Source organism: Callorhinus ursinus, unplaced genomic scaffold (assembly GCF_003265705.2).
Source record: "Callorhinus ursinus isolate GAN/ISIS: 27379988/994484 unplaced genomic scaffold, GSC_fseal_2.0 scaffold3, whole genome shotgun sequence".
In the NCBI taxonomy this organism is placed as follows: domain Eukaryota; kingdom Metazoa; phylum Chordata; class Mammalia; order Carnivora; family Otariidae; genus Callorhinus; species Callorhinus ursinus.
The window spans coordinates 1,133,451-1,153,617 of NW_027397065.1; the positions used below are offsets into that span (position 1 = coordinate 1,133,451).

The 20,167-nt window shown below is 36.6% G+C and overlaps 1 protein-coding gene across 13 annotated transcripts in view; it reads left to right on the forward strand.

Moving 5' to 3' along the window:
- Positions 1 to 20,167, forward strand: part of ATG10 (autophagy related 10) — a 236,221-nt gene that overhangs the window by 146,241 nt on the left and 69,813 nt on the right. For all 13 annotated transcript variants that reach the window (XR_012376704.1, XM_073887596.1, XM_073887585.1 and 10 more), the window contains exons 4-5: positions 3,020 to 3,158; positions 15,612 to 15,709. Coding sequence is in view for 12 of the 13 variants with exons in the window: in XM_073887596.1 (XP_073743697.1) it covers positions 3,020 to 3,158; positions 15,612 to 15,709 (237 nt within the window). In the remaining variant the exon portion in view is untranslated. The remainder of the gene's footprint in view (positions 1 to 3,019; positions 3,159 to 15,611; positions 15,710 to 20,167) is intronic.

Consider the following 20,167-nt stretch of genomic DNA (forward strand, 5'->3'; position numbering starts at 1 on the left):
GAAAAAAAATCTTTAGGATAAAATAAGAAACGAAGTTAAAAAGAAAATTGAATGAAAATGTTATTTATATATATATACATACTTATTAATATCACACATATCTTTGCACATCTTTGTTTTTCTGTGATGCAGAGGGATATATTTATATCCTATAAAAGTTATTTGTAATATACAAAGAGTTTATATAATTCCATAAGAAAAGTGCAAACTAAATATCAAAATAATAGGCAAAGGGTAGGAACAGGCAAATCACAGAAGAATGCAAATTACCAATAAACATATTAATAGATGTTCACTTGCACTAGTAATCAAGAAACTAGAATTTAAAACCAAAAAATGCAGGGCGCCTGGGTGGCTCAGTTGGTTAAATGTCTGACTCTTGATTTTGGCTTAGGTCATGGTCTCGGGGCTGTGAGATCTATTGAGTCCCAAGCCAGGCTTTGCACTCAGCCTGGAGTCAGTTTCTCTCTCTCTCTCTCTGCCCCTCCCCCTACTCTCTCTTCCTCTCTCTTTTTAAATAACAATAATAATAAATCTTAAAAATAAAACCAAAAATGACATTTAAAAATTCATCAAATACACAGAAATTAAAAACAAATAATGTTGAAGTACTTGTGGGATATGGGAAAGGACAGTCTCCTACATTCTTTCTGGGAATATAAATCGATGCAGTCTTTTTCTGAGGATAGATTGGCAGTTGTCTGTTGAACTTTAAAACGCACATAATCTTTCATACGATAATGCCCCCTTTAGGAATCTACCACAGAAAAATAGAGGTGTATAAGGATATATATGCTATGATATGTATTGCAGTATTAGTTGTAGTGGCAGAAAATTATAATCAACCTAAAATATCTAGCAATATGGAAATGCTAAAAGAAACAAACTATGGCATAGTCATGTAATGGAATACAATAAAGCCATTAAAAGAAAGAGCAAAATCTATAGCATTGACATGGCAGGACATGAAAAGATGGCCATGAATGAAAAGCAAAAAAATCAAATCAAGGAATATATGTATATACATCATGATTTTTTTTTTTTTTTTTTTTTTTTAGAGAGAGAGTGTGTGTGTGTGTGTGTGTGTGTGTGTGTGAGGGGGAGAGGGGCAGAGGGAAGAGGGAGAGAGAGAATTTTAAGCAGGCTCCATGCCCAGTGCAGAGCCTGAGTTGGGGCTCAATCTCATGACCTTGAGATCATGACCTGAGCTGAAATCAAGAGTCGGAGGCTTAACTGACTGAGCCACCCAGGTGCCCCCATACATCATGATTAAATCAAGGGTGGGTGGGTGGATGTATATGTGTGTATGTGATTGTAGGCCAAAAAATTCTAAAAGTCTGGAAAAATACACACTGACCTATTAAAAATGGATACATACCAGAGGTATAGAAATGCTGGGGTGAGGGGAATTTCACTTTTTATTTTATATACTTTTACAATATTTGCATTTTTTTTTTTTTTTTTTTTAAGGAGGGATGGGGGACAGGCAGAGGGAGAGGGTGAGAGAATCTGCAGAAGGCTCCACACTCAGTGTGGAGCCCAACACAGGGGTCCATCTCACAACCCCAAGATCATGACCTGAGCTGAAATCAAGAATCAGAGGCTTTACTGACTTAGCCACCCAGATGCCCCTGCAATGATTTTTTATCACGAAGACATAATGCTTTATAATGTTAAAAAAGAAAGGAAATTATAAATGCTAAACAACCTAATCTTTGACCAAAAAGAAGAATTTGGTTTGAAGAACTGCTTTTAAAGGAGATATAGGTAACTTTGCCTAATGAAAAATCAAACAGAAAAATCTCTTGCTACTGTATTAACTTTCTGTATCTGGACTATGTATTTCAGTGATTTCTCTCTGGTTATTTAATTCATTGTGTTTAATTGATAGTGTTTACTGGAGTTTAGTGAAAACTATTTTGTACGTATCTTCGGTTGTGATTTATCTAGTGGAATATCTCCCCCAATGAATTGCCTGTGAGTGGGGAATTAGTGAAGCAGATACAGATCTGGAGAGTAGTCTGTGGCTTTGCTTATCTTCACAGGAAACCTTATTTCATATTGATAAAGTTTGAAATCTTTCCTATAACTCTTTCCTATTGTTCATTGTTGTTACTGTTTTAATGAGAGGTAGAAATGAGCCAAACCAACCTTCTTTCCTTTTACTAATTTAATTTCAAAGGAAATTCTTCAACCCAAATCAACCCAAATAAATGAGTGTGGATGGAACCAGATTCTGACTCAACATGTCCAATTAATTGCTTCCAAACATTAAGATAAATTCCTCAGAAACACCCACAAATAATTTTTAAAAAGTTCCTCAGTAAAGAATGATTAGTGGGAAGTGAGCTGGCTATAACCATCTTTGCTTACAAAAACCGTGTTTAAGTTGGCATTAATATTTGCCATCTATTCTATTGTAAATATCAAGATTTATTGTAGAAATATGCTACAGATAGCACAATAATAAAGAAAACAGACTCACCTCAGGTTTTGAAATGTACCTAACAAACTCAACCTCTTGCAAAATAACTTTCTTATTCAAAATGGAACTGGGAATTGTTCAGCACACAATGAATCATCTTTTGGCAAGTACAATAGAATCTTTAGGGACATTTCACAGCCTCTTGTTCAATTGTTAGGATGTTTTTAGCTTTCACAGGTAGGAAAGAAGGTAGCTTGTATAGCCATCATCTTGTTGCTAAAATTGTATAGTAAAGATTTTTCGGAGTTGCTGTTGCAATAGATCTTTGCTTTTTTTTTTTTCCTTCCTGTTTCTTTACCCAGAGCTGCTTTGTCTCTCAAAAACAATCTGGAATTACTTAATGCTAATGTTTTCTGGTTTTACTATTTACCCAGGACTCAAACATTAAACATTAATGTTGGAAACTCCCTTTTCCTTACCTCATAGTGCTGTATTTAACTGTTATTTTGCCAGAAGAAAACCTCCTCTTTCCCTTTCTGTGTTAATGTACTTTTTTTTTTTTTTTATTGACACACATTTTGTTTTTGTTTTCAGGAGGCTTTAGAGCTACCCCTGGATGATTTTGAAGTGACTGAGACCACAACGGGAAGCGAAGTGATTAAATATGAGTATCATGTCTTATACTCCTGTAGCTACCAAGTGCCTGTGCTTTACTTTAGGGCAAGCTTTTTAGGTAAGACCATGTTGCCTGCTAGATGTAAATTCATAACATTTACATATAAGGCAGAAAGCAGATTTAGAAAATTATTCTTGAGAGAAAAAAAAATAGAGTTAAAAATAAGAAAACTGTGGGTGAGGTAAGGTTTTACCAGTAAATTTTCTCATGCTTTAGAAAGAGTATCAAGACTTCAGAGTGAATGATATCATCCCAGCCTTAAGTCTGATCTTCAGATTCTTGGCCTCCTGCCCGACGTTGACTAAGCCCCTGGCCCTTTTTCTTTTCCTTAAACAAGTAGGAACAATATAAAGCTACAATGTTTATGTACTTCTAACTTTACAGTAAAAATGTCTTTCACTCTTAAGTGATTCTGTTAACTCAAAAGCCCCCATGTCTCCTTCCCCAAATGCCAATAATTATTTCAAGAATGGTTTATCGAGTAGTTCAAGCTATATTTAAAAATAGCATGAACATTTCCTTCGGCCATCTATACATCTCCAGTGCCGTAGCTTCCTGCCATGCTGTTACTCAACTCATTCCCCTTGCCAAGAAGGTGGAACACCCTGTCTCCTCTGAGGCCTTGGCTAATAAAGCTTATTCAATCAGCAGCCACATGGAGTTCTCACCCAGTAGTGCGGCAATGACTCCCCTCTTCTCTTCCTCTGACTAAACCGGGTCAGCATTGCAAGGCCCTGTCTCCCTGGGCTCAGGACGAGAGGAGCTGCCTCCCCAGCCCACCCCCTACCCTATTTCTCCTTTGCTCTCTGGCCTTATCAGCAGCATTTGCATTTTGAACAGCCTTCTAACTTTTTCTGGGTAGCTAAGACATCTGAATTTAGCCAGTGATATTTTATTTTTAATTAAAAAGTAGCTTAAGCTACTTTGAATGTGTATTTGGTAGATTTAATCACTTGCTGCCTTATATTGTTTAATGGTCTCTAATTTTGCAGTGTTGGTGGTTTAACAAGCACTTAGGATTTAAAACACAAGAACAAATTCTCATAGACTCCCTGGTGAGAAGATTTTAATCTGAGGTGCAGTTCCTAAGAACTGACAATTTGGGGTAAATTTTCAACATGGGACATGGGGAATTGAGGACACTGATAGTTACTAATTCTTAAACTCTTGCTGCAGATTTATCCATATTATAGGCCTTTAAAACACTCACTTTATTGTTTTAATTCTCTTCAGTTTGGAGCTCAGAGGTTAAGGGGGTTTATTGTCAGTGAACTCTGTTATCCTAAAAAGTAGAAGGGGATACATTTATTTACCATGGGGGAGGGGAAATACTTTTCTTGGTTTTGGCTTGCAGTGGCTCTACCTAGTACCTTTCTAGATTTGAAGACGCATGGAGGCTGTAGGTAAAGGAAATAGGACACTACTTCTTCAATACTGTACTTTCCTATAATTAGTATTCACCATAAGCAGTTAATCACCAGAGAAGAGCTCCCAGAGACAAAACAAGTTGTTTAGCTTGTCAGCATTAGGGAATCGGAGGTGTTGAAACATGACTGCTTCTAGCTGGAAGTGGGTCTTGCCGAGGCTGGTGGATGAGCTCATTCGTGTACTTTGCTCTTATGTGCCAACAGCTCCCCTTACAGTACAGCACAGTGATTGTTCCTGCAAGTCCAATTATATTTTAACGAAATTTGTAGACTTCCTGAGATCTTTTCTTTATGATGGCTTTCTGTTCCTTAAAAAAAAAACAAAAAACAAACCAAACAAATACCGCACTTGCTTTCTTGGATCCTATCTATATACTTGTAAGACACCCTTTATTTATGGTTAATAAAAGAAAACCCCAACAAGTCATTTATTTTACGTGGCAGCTTTCCTTGTTCCTCCCTCCCCATTCTGTGTGGTGTGGAATGAGCACTAGGGACTTTTTTAAATTCCAGAATTCATTTAGTATTTACGCAGGTAAATTAAAATATCTAATTTAATTTTTCAAAGCATACTGAATGTTTTCTTGTGGAGGAACATGAAAAATGGTTCTTTCCTTTATCATATTCTAAGAATTTCTTTTCTCTTTTCTACTAAGTTAGCCTAGTGGATGTTCTAAAATGTTTCGCCCTTTACTCTGGAGTCATAATTTTTCATTTATTCCCCTTAATCCATTCCCTTTTTCTGCGGTATCTGATTACTCTGGCCCTCCATCTGTTAAACAGATCTCTGTCAGTGTGGTGAATGGATTCCTACCGTCTTCCTCTTATTCCAGGTCCAGATTTTTCTTTGTCTCATTCTAACAGAGTTCCGACCTAGAAAGAGGATGATTATAAAAATTTCTTGCTCAGGGGTCTTTTTTGTTGCTTCAGAAATAGTTCACTTAGCCCTGTTTTGGACAGATATTTAGAATTTCTTTTGCATTTGATTGTTAGTAAAATTTAGTTTCTCTGCTCTGCTCTGATTTTTGTTACCTTTTTTTTTAAGTAAAGCAATTAATAGTAGTAATTCTCATTTAAGTGACATGACCTTTTCTTTTATCAACTGGTTTAGATTCCAGAAGAAATATTTACTGTGTTTCTTGAAATGCAAATCCATTGAATTGTGATTACTTCTTATTCCTCTGTATTGGTCCGTGTCCACCAGGCCTACTATTGCCAGGACTCAGCTAACATGGCACTTGCTCTTGTCACTTCCATATCATATCACATCACACCACATCATTTCACATCATATCATATATAATATCACAAGTTTCACTATAAGAGAATTATTTGTTTGCTTGTCCCCTATAAAATGGTAAGCGAGAAAATGGAGCTGTAAGGTGAAAAGATGGAGGAAGGAAATTAATAGCGAGTACCTATAACCTACAAAGTGATAAGCTTATTCATGGTAGTGTGTGTGTGTGTGTGTGTGTGTGTGTGTGTGTGTGTGTGTAATACATATGTGACATTTGTTATTTGTCTTACTCATTTTGACACCCAGAGGATCTGCTGTGATATAGTATCAACAAGTATTTATTGAATGAACCAATGATGAGGAATTTCTAACAATTTCTGCATACAACCCAAAGATGGAAACAGTGTGATGGGGCCTTATTTGAACTGCTCTGATGGGTTATAAGGAAGAGAGTGATGCTGTTGTCTCCAGGAAGCTCAGGACCCAAAACATCTTTATACTTTTACTCTCCAGTTTGATACTTCTTAGAGACTACAGAAGTAGTTGACTAAGGAAAATGGCAAGTCTTGAGTACTCAAAGGGTGGGCGTCCAAACTAGCTGAGCAGCTGCCCCACTTCTATAAACACATATTTTTATTCGATCCTTGAAGGTGGAAACAGCCAAATTGCCGCAGCATTCTGCTGCTGAGTACCTCTCATTCCTACTACTTGGACATTTAGGAGCCCGGTTCTCTCGAGGGTAACATGGATTTAAAAAGAGAAAAAGTCCTTCCCAGTATTCTTTTTTTTCCTAACTACTTTTACCATTTGAAGTTTGGAAGAAGTAGTGGGACACACTTAATACCATTTGTTACCTAGCAGTGGGTAAGAGGTAAGTAACTACATTCCTGTCAAGTAGTAATAAATAGCCTATATTCAAATAGTGCTTTGTAGTTTATGAAGTCCATTCTCACAAAACACTGCCATCTTCAGTGCTCACTGTTTCCACTCCCCCCCCAACTATTTTTGAAGCACACTGTTTTAAAGAAGTATTTGTATCATGCTAAAGGCTTTGTGTATTGCCCATCATTCCAGCACCTTTTTATGTCCCATTTTTCCTTTTTGAGGACTTGGTTTTGGTCAAAAGCTGGTGGCAAGTGTTGGAAATGTAGTGAAAAACCTTAGCTATATACATAATGTCTTAGGGCTTCACCAGAGTCCTAAGCTTACATAGTTTTCCCTTTCATGACAACTAGAGATTTCTATATTTATTTCAATTTGAATTCTGATTTATTCCTGCCCTGTCTTTCTTCTTTTCATTTGTTCTCAATTTCTATTGAAAAATAGACCAAATAGTTCTTCTCATTTTCAAAATATTTAATTCTTTGGCTGACATATGGGTTCTTCTTGGGAACTGTTTTGACATATTTCTTTAATTAGTCAGAAGGGCTGCTTTTGAATAGGGAAGGAAACATTTCTTCCATTCAGCAACTGAATGTTCTTTCTGGAGATCCATTCTATTATTGGCCCGGGGAGTAAGAGTATAGAATTAAAAATGTAACCCAGATATTTCATGTGGAAGATTTGTCCACTTGTTATATGCCTAAAGGATCCTCATGGAGGAACAGGGAGAAAGAAATAGCCAAGGAATAATTATCTCTCAAAGGCAAACCACGATAAAGGCCAGCATAAAGGAAGAATAATGGAAAGTTTAGACTTAGAGCAGTGTGTAAATCATCAAGGAGAAGGAAGAAGAGCCTTGTTCAACGTGGTCTGGAACAAGAGGATGTTTTTGGAGTGCTTAGAAGAGAATAACAGGAAAACAGAAAGATGGAGTTGGAGGAAGTTGGAGAATAAAAGTAAAGTATCCACAGCTCTGTCCACAACTTGCAAGGGAAGGTAACAGGTTGGCTTTTCTGAAGAGGTTGGAAAAAGCATTGGAGAAGAGGAGGAGGGTGAGTGCCAAGCTGTAGGGCTGGAGAGAGTATGGCATATTTGGGGAGCAGTGAGAGGCCAGTTTGAAGTAAAGGTTTCCTTAAGATGAACTGTGGAAGAAATATTTGGAAAGATATGTTGAGGTCAAATTATGAAAGAGATAATGGGTTGGAAGTGGTTGCCAGCAAAGTGAGAGGTAAGGCAGTTTGTTGAACAGGAAAGAAAAAGGTGGATTGGAGAGGTTCTTAAAGATTGAGGCAAAAATGATTCTCATTAATTATTACAATGAGCAGAATATAGAAAATGATTTGACAGATAATTTAATTTAATTTATTTGATCCTAGAGAATCTTTAGGAAAGTTCATATATGCCATGTATTCTTATATAAAGTTATAAAGCTATGATAATGGAATGGAACATGAATTTTGATACATTAAAAAGAGATTCAATGGATTGAAATCAAGTTTAAGAGCAAACAGTGAAAGTTATTAAGAAAAATAATGAAAAATTAACTAATACAAAGATACTCAAATTGAAAAATCAAACAATAGAGGAAATTTAACAAGAATTATTTGTTGAACCATGTAAATGTTTGAAATAGTCTGGGGAGTTAGGATGCCTGATTAAAACATACAATGGGAATAGAATCCCATTGAAAAATCAAGCCCTAGTTTAAAAATGTTTTAAAGAGAAAAATGCTAGAGAAATGTGCAACAAAACTACAGGGAGAACTAATTAGCCAAAAGGTTTATTCTAACCTGTATTAGTGCAAAATACCATAGATACAAAAAGCAACAGATTTTAAGTGGATCCAAGGCCAGGAAGAGGACATGAGAAGGTAATTTATTTTCTTACCTGAGAGAGACTATATTTTAACTTTCCTGGATAGATGAATGTTTGTGTTGTGTTCCATAAGGAAGAAACATTTCTTTGCTTACTCTTGGCAAAATGGTACCTATTTGAAATATCCATGGGGCGCCTGGCTGGCTCAGTTGTTGAGCTGAGCGTCTGCCTTCGGCTCTGCTTATGATCCTGGGATCCTGGGATCAAGCCCCACATCCAGCTCCCTGTTCAGCGGGAAGCCTGCTTCTCCCTCTCCCACTCCCCCTGCTTGTGTTCCCTCTCTCGCTGTCTCTCTGTCAAATAAATAAATAAATAAAATCTTTTAAATAAATAAATAAATAAATAAATAAATAAATAAATAAATAAAATCTTAAAAAATAGAAACATCCATTAAAACATGAGTGCCTACTATGTGCACAGTACAGAAACTCATTAGCCTATTTTCCAAATCTGAAAAATATCACTGCTCAACTTGAAACTAGGTTACTGCTTTTCTCCTTTAAGTCCATATATTAGGGGCCCCTAATAACTGGATCTGACCATAATAAGTAGAAAAGGACTTAGTGGAAACGTAGAACTTAGAGGCAACTGAATTCATTAGAATGACAAGATTAAGGAATGTCTACCTCCCTTTGGCTTTAGTGGTGAAAATGGGGCTTTGCCTTCTACTTATTTTGGAATTTCTCTCCCAAATTGGAAGTATGTTTGGATATACTGAAAAATCAAACATCCACTATGTCTTCAGCTACTCGATACTATAGATTTATATATGTATGGGTTTTTAAAAATATAAGTCATGATTTTTTATCATGATTGTTCAGTCTTTATTCTTAGTAATAATTGTGCTATTTGCTGTAGAAATAATGTTGAATGTTCATATATCCAACCATTGGAAAATATTTATGCACAAGGCATGAAGATATCTGTGGGATACAGACATGAATAAAGGAAATCAGAGATGGTTGATGCCTTCAAGGGGCATACTGTCAAATGAGGGAAACAAATCACTGTAACAAGTAGAATATATTAGGAGCCCTAACAGAGGCAAAAATTGCTGCCAGGCAGAGTAGATTGGTGGTTGCCAAGGGCTGGGCAATAGGGGAAATGAGGAAATGTTGGTCAAAGGGTACAGATTTTCATTTATAAGATGAGTAAGTTTTGGGGATCTAATGTACAGCATGATGTCTGTAGTTAACAATACCGTATGGCACGCTTAAAAGTTACTAAGTAGATTTTAAATGTTCCGACCACACACACACACACACACACACACACACACACACACACACACACACAAAATGGTAACTATGTGAGGTGATGGGTGTGATAACATTTTGTGGTAAACATTTCCTAGTAAGAAACATGTATCAAATCATGTTGTATTAATTTTACACAACATTTAAATTTACACAATATTATATGTCCATTTTATCTCAGTAAAGCTGGGGAACAAAACTGCTACCATGGCTCAGAGAACTGAGATTATCTTGAGCTGGAGTGATCAAGAGAGACCGTGGCTGGACTTGGGATTTGTCCAGGCGGTGATGAGCAAGAGGGCAGGTCAGCCTAGTAAGAAACCCAGGAAAAGGCAAAATTCTGGATACTCCCTGATTAGGCAGTGTTGGTGGAGACTACTAGTGACGACAACAACAGCACAGCTAATATGTGTGCATTGTTTTAAATGGTTTGCCGAGAGCTCCTGGGTACAGAGAGGTTGAGTGTAGTGGTGAAAGTGCAGGGTCTGGAGCCAGAAAGCCTTGCCTCTGATTCCTAGGTGTGCTACTAACTAACTGCATGTGCTTGGGGACAGTTATTGAACTTTTTGTTTTCTTTTCTTTCATCTGAAAAAAAAATTGAAGTAATAATAATAATTGTAGTAGTAATACCTACTTAATAGAGTTTTGAGGTTTGTGAACTAATATATGAAATGGGGCTTGGCATATAGTACTTCTCAGTAATGCTAGCTGTGTTATGTATTTTGAGCCTCACAATAACAGCGTAAGGTAGGAGCTGTTATCCTTGTGCACGTACATAAAAACTGAGTGCTTGATGGGGTTAAATGATTTATTCAGAGGTGCATAGAAAACTATGGGCTTGAGATTCAACTCTTTAGCCCATTTTTTTTTTTTTTTTACTGCATGATACAGTAACCAAAATTCAGGAAACATACAAGTTAACCAATGTCATACATAAGTCAAGAGAAGTTGCCATAATCTGTATTTTTGGAATTTTCATTCAGATTTCCTGAGATTAATAAAGATGTAAAGTGCTAAAAATGTAGGGATAAATAAAAATTACAGAATTAGGCAGCATAGTAACTGATACAAATGTACATGAACAATTAACACTCATTTCATATCACAATGCAGTTTTCTCACTGAAGCAAAAATGAATTTTCCCCTTTGGTGGAGCATCATCTCTGCCTTACCGTGGAGTATGACATGAATTTTTATATCCTTCAAAGCTCTCTTGAAGACAATATATTGAATAACGCCATGTTTCATTGTGAATAAGCCACCCTCTCCTTTTTATTTCTAGTGACCACATTCAGAACATTATTCTTAAACTTACTGTAAATAAGGTATATTCTCTGTAATCTTCATTTTAGGACTTACGAAATTTTAGTGAAACCATGCACAATAGGATAAAGGTGACTTCAGCATGCTTGCACTAGAGTTAGGTGGTACCAGTGAAATCTCTCATGCTATTATTTGATTCATGAAAACTAATAGCCCTGAGAAATTTAATTTAGAGAGCTGCACATTTTGAGTAATATATAGATTACTTGACATGTAGGTTATTATTCAATTGAGAGATTTTATATGAAAATTGTTAAATGCTACTGGCAGTTGCTAAAGATTGTACTTTTTAATTATTCTATTTTTCATCCAATGTCTCTTCTTCTTTTATCATTGACATTCTAGGTTGCTGACAGAATATTCCTTTAGCTCAAATGTGTATCATCATTCCAGGAGATAAAGGCACACAGTAGGCATTCAATAAACATTTGTTCAATAAATGGCCTTAATTTACCATGCTTACTTTGTGGGTTGCTGCTGAAATTATTTCAGCTTCTGATTCAATTTTTCAAGTATGCAGGGGATTTTACTGAGCTTCTCAGCCTCAGTGTGATTAATGAGATTTCTAAGTATGTTAAAATTGGTGCTATTGAATATCTTGGGTCCAAAACTAGGGAGTTGTTGATTGAGTATGCTTATGTCACCTCTGACTGAGGCCAGACAGAAAAGAATAGACCCTCTTAACAGGGCTTAAAGTTTCTGATTGAAGATACCTTCAACTGAACATGAAGGTACATAATAATGTGTTTCATGAGCTTAACCAAGTATTTGTTTATGCCGACAATGTATTTTAAGTTAAAATTTTGGGTCTTCGGTTTTCATAAATAGATAGATTCAAAATCACAAAGTTCTTCAAGTTTCTGCAATATTTAAGCTCTACTTTTATGACATGATTTTTGAAATATATTTGATGGTCTCCGTTTAATGGTTTCAGTGGAATTAATGAAGGCTCCATTTGGTTTTGAAATAATTAGAATAACAATCATATTTTGAATATATTTTGTGTGTCAGTAGTGTATGACATTGTTTTGGAGAAATTGCTGATTCGGTCAAAATTTTTTGTTTTAGCATAAAAGATCACAAAACTAATTTTTGTATGTCTTTGATCATGAAGGCATGAGCGTTGACTGGGCAAGTTGATGATAAAGGCTTAGAGAAAAGAACCCACATCACAGTCATTATTGTCATATCTGTATGTGAGAGAAAAAACTATATTAGCCAGATCGTCTGCAGTGTAGATGGTCAGCAGAAGCTGGAGAGATTGGCACTCTTGTCAAAGTAGCTTGCACAAGTGCTCATTTGATCATCATTAATACATGCATTTTTAAACAGTCTGTAAATGCATTAGAGAATACAGTCACATCTATTCACTTAGAAAACACTCTTCTCTTTCTAGAAAGTGGGTAGCCCTCTTACAAACATGCATGTAGGAGCATGATGCATCTTTTTATGTTTGAACTTAATATTTTTAACTCTGTAATTATCTGTTATTTCTAAGTTGATCAGATCATTGTTTTAATTCCTGTATTGTAAGATGTTAATTGTTTTCCTGTAAATCTGAGGTTCTCTGAAAACATATGTCACACACCCTCAATCGTAGCATCAAATCTGATGAAAATATTCTGTTACATTTGTTCTGGGTCTTTCCACATTGTTGGTAGCTGCTGATTATTGCATTTTGTATGAATGGTTCCAGTAGGGTATGCGGGGTTTTGACAGTGGTAATATCCGAACCACTTACTCCATCCTCAGATTGTAGGCTGAAATATTTTAAGGAGTAAAATTAAAATCATTATTGATGGCCAGATATTAAACCCAGCATTCTTCTCTAAGTCTGCAAAGCCTTTCTCTGTCTTAGAGGAAATAAAGTTAAGGAGGGTGTCCTTTCATTTATCATTTACTCAGTAAATATTTATAAAGCATTTGCAATGTGTGATTGGGGCTTGGAACTACACTGTGGGGCTGCAGTAGTGAAAGGATAGGGGCAGTCTCTGCCCTCAGAGGCTGCAGGGAATGGCGGGAAGGGTACTGAGACCCGTCCCCAGAGGTTGCTGGGGATGGCAGGAAGGTCACTTGAGACTTGAATTCCTGAGTCATGAACTGGCTGCATAATTTTGGCTGATGTATGTTTGCCTGATGTATGTTTCCCAAGACCTTGGTTGACTTAATTATACCAGCTCTAACATTTTATTATCCTACAACTTGATTTCTTATAACTTCGACATCTGAAAATTATTTTAAAAGCATGTCATCTTTTTATAATTTGATTATTTGGTTTACCATTTGACATTGAAGTATTTAAGACCCTACTCCCCTCTTCCAACATCAGTATACACACACACACACACACACACACACACGTGTGCGTAGTTTGAAGATATGTAGTGCTTATCTTAAGGGCAAAGTTTGGCCCTGCTCTGTAAATGTGTTCAGAAAACAATATAACACAGATACTGAAGGCAGCTTGTTTTTAACTTGTACCTAAACATGACATTCAAATGTTAATTGGATGAATAAATCTTGTTCATTTTACAGACATGGAAATGTCAGTGGAATAAAACTATTTATCACAAGATAATGGTCTCCTGCCGCCAGATAAATGCCAAGATGAAGATACTTATTGAAAATGTATCAAAATATTCTATTGCTATTTATTGAAAATAAAGGTTGAGGAAAAGTTCAACTTTTCTGGTCAAACATGAGAAATGCCCTGCCTCTGGTATTAGTATATTATATCATCAAACACAATGTGCATGGTGTAGAAACTTGAGAAAATTCTAAGAAATAGTGGTCTGTAAGTGAATCCTTTAGCTTTATAGTATGGGAAGTACTGAAGTGGTGCAGTGGGGGCTGGGAGGAAATACCTACTAGATATTAAGCTCTGACTGTGTGCCTGGCACAGTCCTGGGTGTATTCACTGATGCAAGCCCATTCACATGAACAGGATTTGAGAAGGATAATTATGCTCATTTACAGGTAAAAGCCAAATAACTTGCAGTCACGTAGAGAGTTAAGTGCTGACACCAGAATTCAAATTCAGCCTGGGCTCCAAGTCCAGTGCTCTTTTCCTACAGTCTACATCTCTACTTAAACTCCATGAATCTGAGTACAATACCTTTTGCTTGGTGGTGGGGGGGTTCGGGGTTGGGGTAGATTATTTCCCCAAGTTTTATTGCACTTGATGACCAAGTACTTCTTTGGGTCTAAGGATTTGATATACTGATGAGCTTTCTTTCTTTACTTTTTTTTTAAAAAAGCTCCCAGGAGTGAGTTATAGGTTTTTTTTTTTTTTATTAAGATTTTATTTATTTATTTGAGAGAGAGAGATACTGAGAGAGGGAGCCCAATGTGGGACTCTGACCCAGGACCCTGGGATCATGTCCTGAGCCGAAGGCAGACACTCAACTGACTGAGCCACCCAGCCGCCCGTGATGAGCTTTCTTTAAATGCTATTGTCCACTTGCCTAAGGGGGCACAACCCTAAGTTCTGAGGACTTGATAGCTTTGGGCCAAGTAGCATTAAATTCTAGTAGTAAGATCACCTGCTGTCCAGCAGTGTGTGGTTTCAAAGTCTTTAGGTAATTTCTTCTTTCTACTTTATTTTACAAATTTAGGTACCTATTTCTCTTCTAGTGCCATAGTGGTCTTCATAAAATATATTGTTTGGATTGTTATGAATATAGGTGAATTGTTGTGTTTGTTATAAATATAAGTGAATTGTTGAATTGTTTAAAGAAAGAAAAAGAATTATTATTCACTAGAATAATAGTGACTAATACATCCCCTTCCCTAATCTCTTCATGCCAATTCCTTCTCATGTCCTTCCACCCTTAACAATTCCCTTTCTCCATCTGCCACAAATGCTGGATGTTAAAGTCTCCCTCCTCTGTACTGTCGGAGAACTGAAGTTTTCCTCTTGGCAACAACAGCTCTTTACCTAGTATTTTAGTATTAGTGTACTATTGATATACTTGTCGTAGTTTCCCTCGTAGATGGTAGGCTTCTTACCAGGAGGAACTGTGTGCTTTCCTTTTTTCTATTCCCCATGGTACTCAACAGAGTGATTTTAACATACAGATAGATGAGAGAGGGAAAGAAACGTGTATGTCTTTGGTTTAAGAACTCGAGGAAGTAGTAAGACTTCAGAGGTATTCATAGTGCACGCTTGTGAGTGTGGAAGTCTGCCTGCCTGGTCCTTCGCCTGTGCTTGCAGCTATCAGTTCTCAAATACACTTGGATTTTATTTATTTTGTGCAATTCCTACAGGCAGTGAATGAGCAGATAATTTAACTGCTAGATGGTTACAAAGGAGAGAAGCTTGAATGTTTAAATTTCCCTCAGGAAGAAAATAGTAATTCATATGGCACTCTTTTGATATATAAGTAATATGTGTACTAGCAAAGATTTAAAAAAAAAATCATAACATTCTTCTAGTAGTTTTAGATAAACACCAAACATCATTGTGTCAAATGGATTACTGACTGATGGTTTTTGCCATGCACTTTTGCAGATGGAAGACCTTTAGCTCTGAAGGACATATGGGAAGGAATCCATGAGTGTTATAAGACACGGCTGCTGCAGGAGCCATGGGACACCATTACCCAACAGGTTAGAGGGTACTTTTATTTTATTATATGTGATTCTTTCCCTCTGCTCATCTTTTCTTCTAGTTCTCTCCTCTACTCTTTTTTTCCTGTTTCATTCCTCTGCATCCTTACAGATTTCAGTTCAAAGACAGTTTCCTTTAAAACACCTCAGACCCAGAGTTGGTTTCTCCTCCCTGTTATAAGCTCTCAAGGCAAGCTGTAGTTTTCCTTTATAGTGCTTATCACAATTTTAAATTATATATTTGGATAGTTTTTTTTTAATTAATGTCTTTCTTTGTCATGTACTATGCATTCCCATGTGGGCAGAACCTTGTTTTCTTATTTATTTATTTTAGAGAGAGAGCATGAGTTGGTGGGGGGAGAGAGGGGGAGAGAGAATCTCAAGCAGACTTTGCACTGAGCTTGATATCACGACCCTGAGATCATGACCTGAGCCGAAACCAAGAGTCAGATGCTTAACTGACCGTGCCACCCAGGCACTTCTTTTTTGTCTGTATTGTACACCCAGCATTGGTACAGTACTTATCATATAGTGAGGGCTCAATAAAAATGTATTAAGTAATGAGAATAGTAACTAAGTTGGCATATTCACTAAGAAGTACATGATTTAGCTTGTATCACCTACAATGCTTCAGAGTTTTGCTTATAGGTACATTTGCAAAAAAATTAACTTTTGATTAATAATATGTTTGCAATAGTGATCTGAAAGAAGGAGAGAAAATACATCTGCAAAAGTAGATATAAAAAGTAGATTTGCAAAAGTAGGGAAAAATAGATCTGTCAATCATTAAGTCATTATTACTGCCTTGCTAAAATCAGCAGTTAATTATTTTAGAAATTTAAAAATACTCATCACCTTGCAACCAATCATGGTTTCCTTAAAAATAATTTTTACTTATATCAAAAATCTTATCTTTTCCCAGCCTCTGTTAAGCTTAATCAAAGCTTCCTTTAAAAATGATTTTATCAGCCATTAGAATTTTTATGCCCTCTTATGTGTTTGATCATAATAATGACAGTTTACCTCCCAATCAATGTAAGAATCCTTAGCATCTTGTAAGTAGTTCTTTGACAGTGACTGCAAATGACCATTTTCTAGGTTCTAATTAAGGACAAAACTAGGTTTAAGTACATGCATATTTCACACAGCCCCTCAAGTTAATCCTTTCCTTTCCTTTCCCTTCCCACCATCACCCTCTTAGATCAAGTCCTCTAGCCTTACCTGAAACCGTTAGTAAGGCTTCACAACTCTGGTCTGCTCCTTCCTCCCTGCATCCATCATCAGTCACATCCTCCTAACCACGGTGTGCATATGTTGCCTATGCACAAACCTGCATAGCTGTCCAAAGGCCAATGGCATGTGGTCTAAATGCCTCACCTGGGCTCCAGTGGTTGCCACTCCCTGGCTCCAGCCTGCCCTTTCAAGCTTATCTTGTACTCTGCTGTACACAGTCTCAGCTCCTGCCAAACATGGCTGTTCATTTCCCAGAAGCTATCCTGTGTAGTTTGTTCTTGGAATTCTTTCCAGACTTGTCTTCCCTGTTGCCTTTGTTCTGTCTTTGTATTTCCTTTTTTTTCTCTCATGTTCCTTTCTTGAAACCACTTCAGCTCACAGAAATGGCCCCCTCTGCAACCCAGTTCTGTAGGCCAGGTATGGGTGGTTGTGCTGAAGAAGAAGAATGAGATGTATAAGCAAATCCATCATGAAGATTTTTGGCAAGAACATTTTATTTTATGCAGAGCGTTTAGATTAGCCTTTACGCACCAAGGTGAGTGCTAAGAGTTTCAACTTCCAGTGTCTTGCCAGGGACCACAGGCTGTCTAAAAATGTAGACTATAGTGTCAGAATCCACAGGACCCAGAAAATGTTTGATTGTAAGAGTCAAGGAAGATGGCAAATGTTAGAGGCAGACGATAGATGCCAAAGACATGCAAAAGTACATCTGCATTTAACTTTAGTGCCTTTTTTCTCTGCTTCTTTTCATTTACATTTTACATTATGTTCTTGATCCCATTTCTTATCCTTTCCCTTTTTCTGTCACCACCAGTGCTGTTATTAATCTCAGTGCAAGTCTATAGCACAATTCCTGGTGATCTATGTCATTTTGGGTTTTAATTCTATGTGTCTCTGTTCTGACTTGACATATGAACAAGACTTTGTACTCAACCATATTTTCTTAGTTTCCTAATATGATGTTGCCAATAGATTTCTATTGATAGAACTTCTAAGTTGCTAAACCAACGAAATGAACCAATCTGTACTTTGATTGTTTTTAAAGGAATTGACTAATATCTTTTAATTTGTAGATCCTTAAGTGTCATGTAGACAGCCAGTTAGTGGACCATCTTTTCCTACCCGACATAGTATAGTAGTGATGATCAAATCCAGTCACAAAAAGCATTATTTCTAACACCCAAGTGTGGGGGCTCACTTAATGGGACAGATGGTTGATATAACCAAACTACAACACAACTGGAACGTGTAGGTGTTCCTTTGGGATTTGTCTTATGGGAATTGATCTGTGGACAGCTATCCCACTTTTGACAACAAACTTTGTTTAAGCTTTAGAATTGCTCATCAGGGTGTATGTGCGGGCATTAAAGACCTAGCCAGGGAAACTCACTTGTCACCATTGCATTACTTGGCATTCAAAAGTCATCATGATTGTCTCCTTTGGTGGTCTTGGCTTTTAATCCTAGATTAGTTAATGGGTTGGCATTTACATGCTCTTCTTTGCTTGAGATCTTTGAGAGAGTGGGTCTTCATTTTTGTAAAACTGCACGTGGAGAAAAAAACAGTGTCCTCAGTTGGGGGAAGGGGAGGTTGTGATACAGCACTAGGGGAGAATGAGCTGATAGACTAGATAGCATTTTGCAGATTACCCTAAAGAACCATTAGCTCGCAGACTGAACATGATAATAATATCCTGTCCTTCAGAGTGGCTTAAAAACAAAAGCAGCCTTCACACAATATAAAATGCATTTCACTTCATCTTCAGGCTTGATTGTGCTCATATAGTTTGTTGCTCTTCATCTTTAGTAATCACACTTCTGTTCTCTCAGCATTTGTCTTGATGATAAGGACCTGTTCATGTCAGACATGAACCCTCTCTTTTGACGACAAGCCACTAATGAATCTCATACATTTGATTATGGTGATTACTTACCTGCTTTTGTCCAACATTACCTATTATCTCAACCCTGTAGCCTAATAAAGAACTTCTGAAAGAAAGTTAACAGATGCTTAGGTTGGATCTGCCCAAAGTGGTACAGTGAATGTTACAATAATGATTACTTGCAGGTGTGGGCTCTATGTTTTAGGTAAAGAACTCCTGTGATCTTCGCACAAATTAAAAGTCATGAGATAAGAAAGCATACCTTCAATTTTACTTGAAGATGTGTGTGTTTATGTATGTGGGTGTGGAAGTGGTCAGATAGGTAATTGTTTCTTACTCTCTTCTTGTTTTTAAACTTTATATTATGGAAAATTATAAACATATACAAAAGTAGAGCTAATAGTATAATACATTTACGAACTAATGGCCAATGTTACTTTTTTAGTATCTCACCCTATCTGGAATTTTTAGAAGCAAATCTGAAACATCATATCTCATCCATACAAATTTAAGTATGTATCTTTAAAAAACAAGGACTTTATACCAATGTTTATAGCAGCTTTATCCATAATAGTCCAAATGGAAACAATTTTGATGCCCTTCAGACCATGGAGATTAAATGAAGTGGTACATCCTTGCTAGGGAATACTATTCAGTAATACAAAGGAACCAACTATTGATAACGCTGAACAACCTGGATGAGTGTCCAGAGAATTATTCTGAGTACAAAAAGCCAGTCCCAAAAGGTTGTGTAGTATATGATTCCACTTAAAATAACATTTTTGAAATTAGAGAGGTGATTTGTGGTTGTTGGGTGTTAGAGGAGGTGTAGGTAGGAAGGGAGAGAGTGTGGCTATACAAGGCAACATGAGAGGGAACCTTGTAGCAATGGAAATGTCCTGTATCTGACTGTATCAATGTTAGTATCTTGGTTGTGATATTGTACTATAGTTTTGCAGGATGTTACCATTGGGGAACTGGTGAAGGGTACGAATAATCTTTTTGTAATATTTCTTATAACTGCATGTGGAATCTACAGTTATCTCAAAAAGTTTAATTTTAAAAAGGTAAGGACTCTCAATAAACATACCCACATCTCTGTTATCACAATAAATTGAAAATAATTTCTTAAAATCATTAAATAAGGAATTGATGCTTAAATTTCCACAATTTAAAAAAATTTTTTTTACAGTTTCTGTGAATCAGGATTCAAATAAGGTTTATATATTAAAATGGTTAACATCTCTTAAGACTTTTGAAATAAAGATTCTCATTCCTTTCTCTGTTTTTTTCCTCATAAATTTTTGTTGAAGAAACAAGGTTGTTTTGTCCTGTAGTGTTTG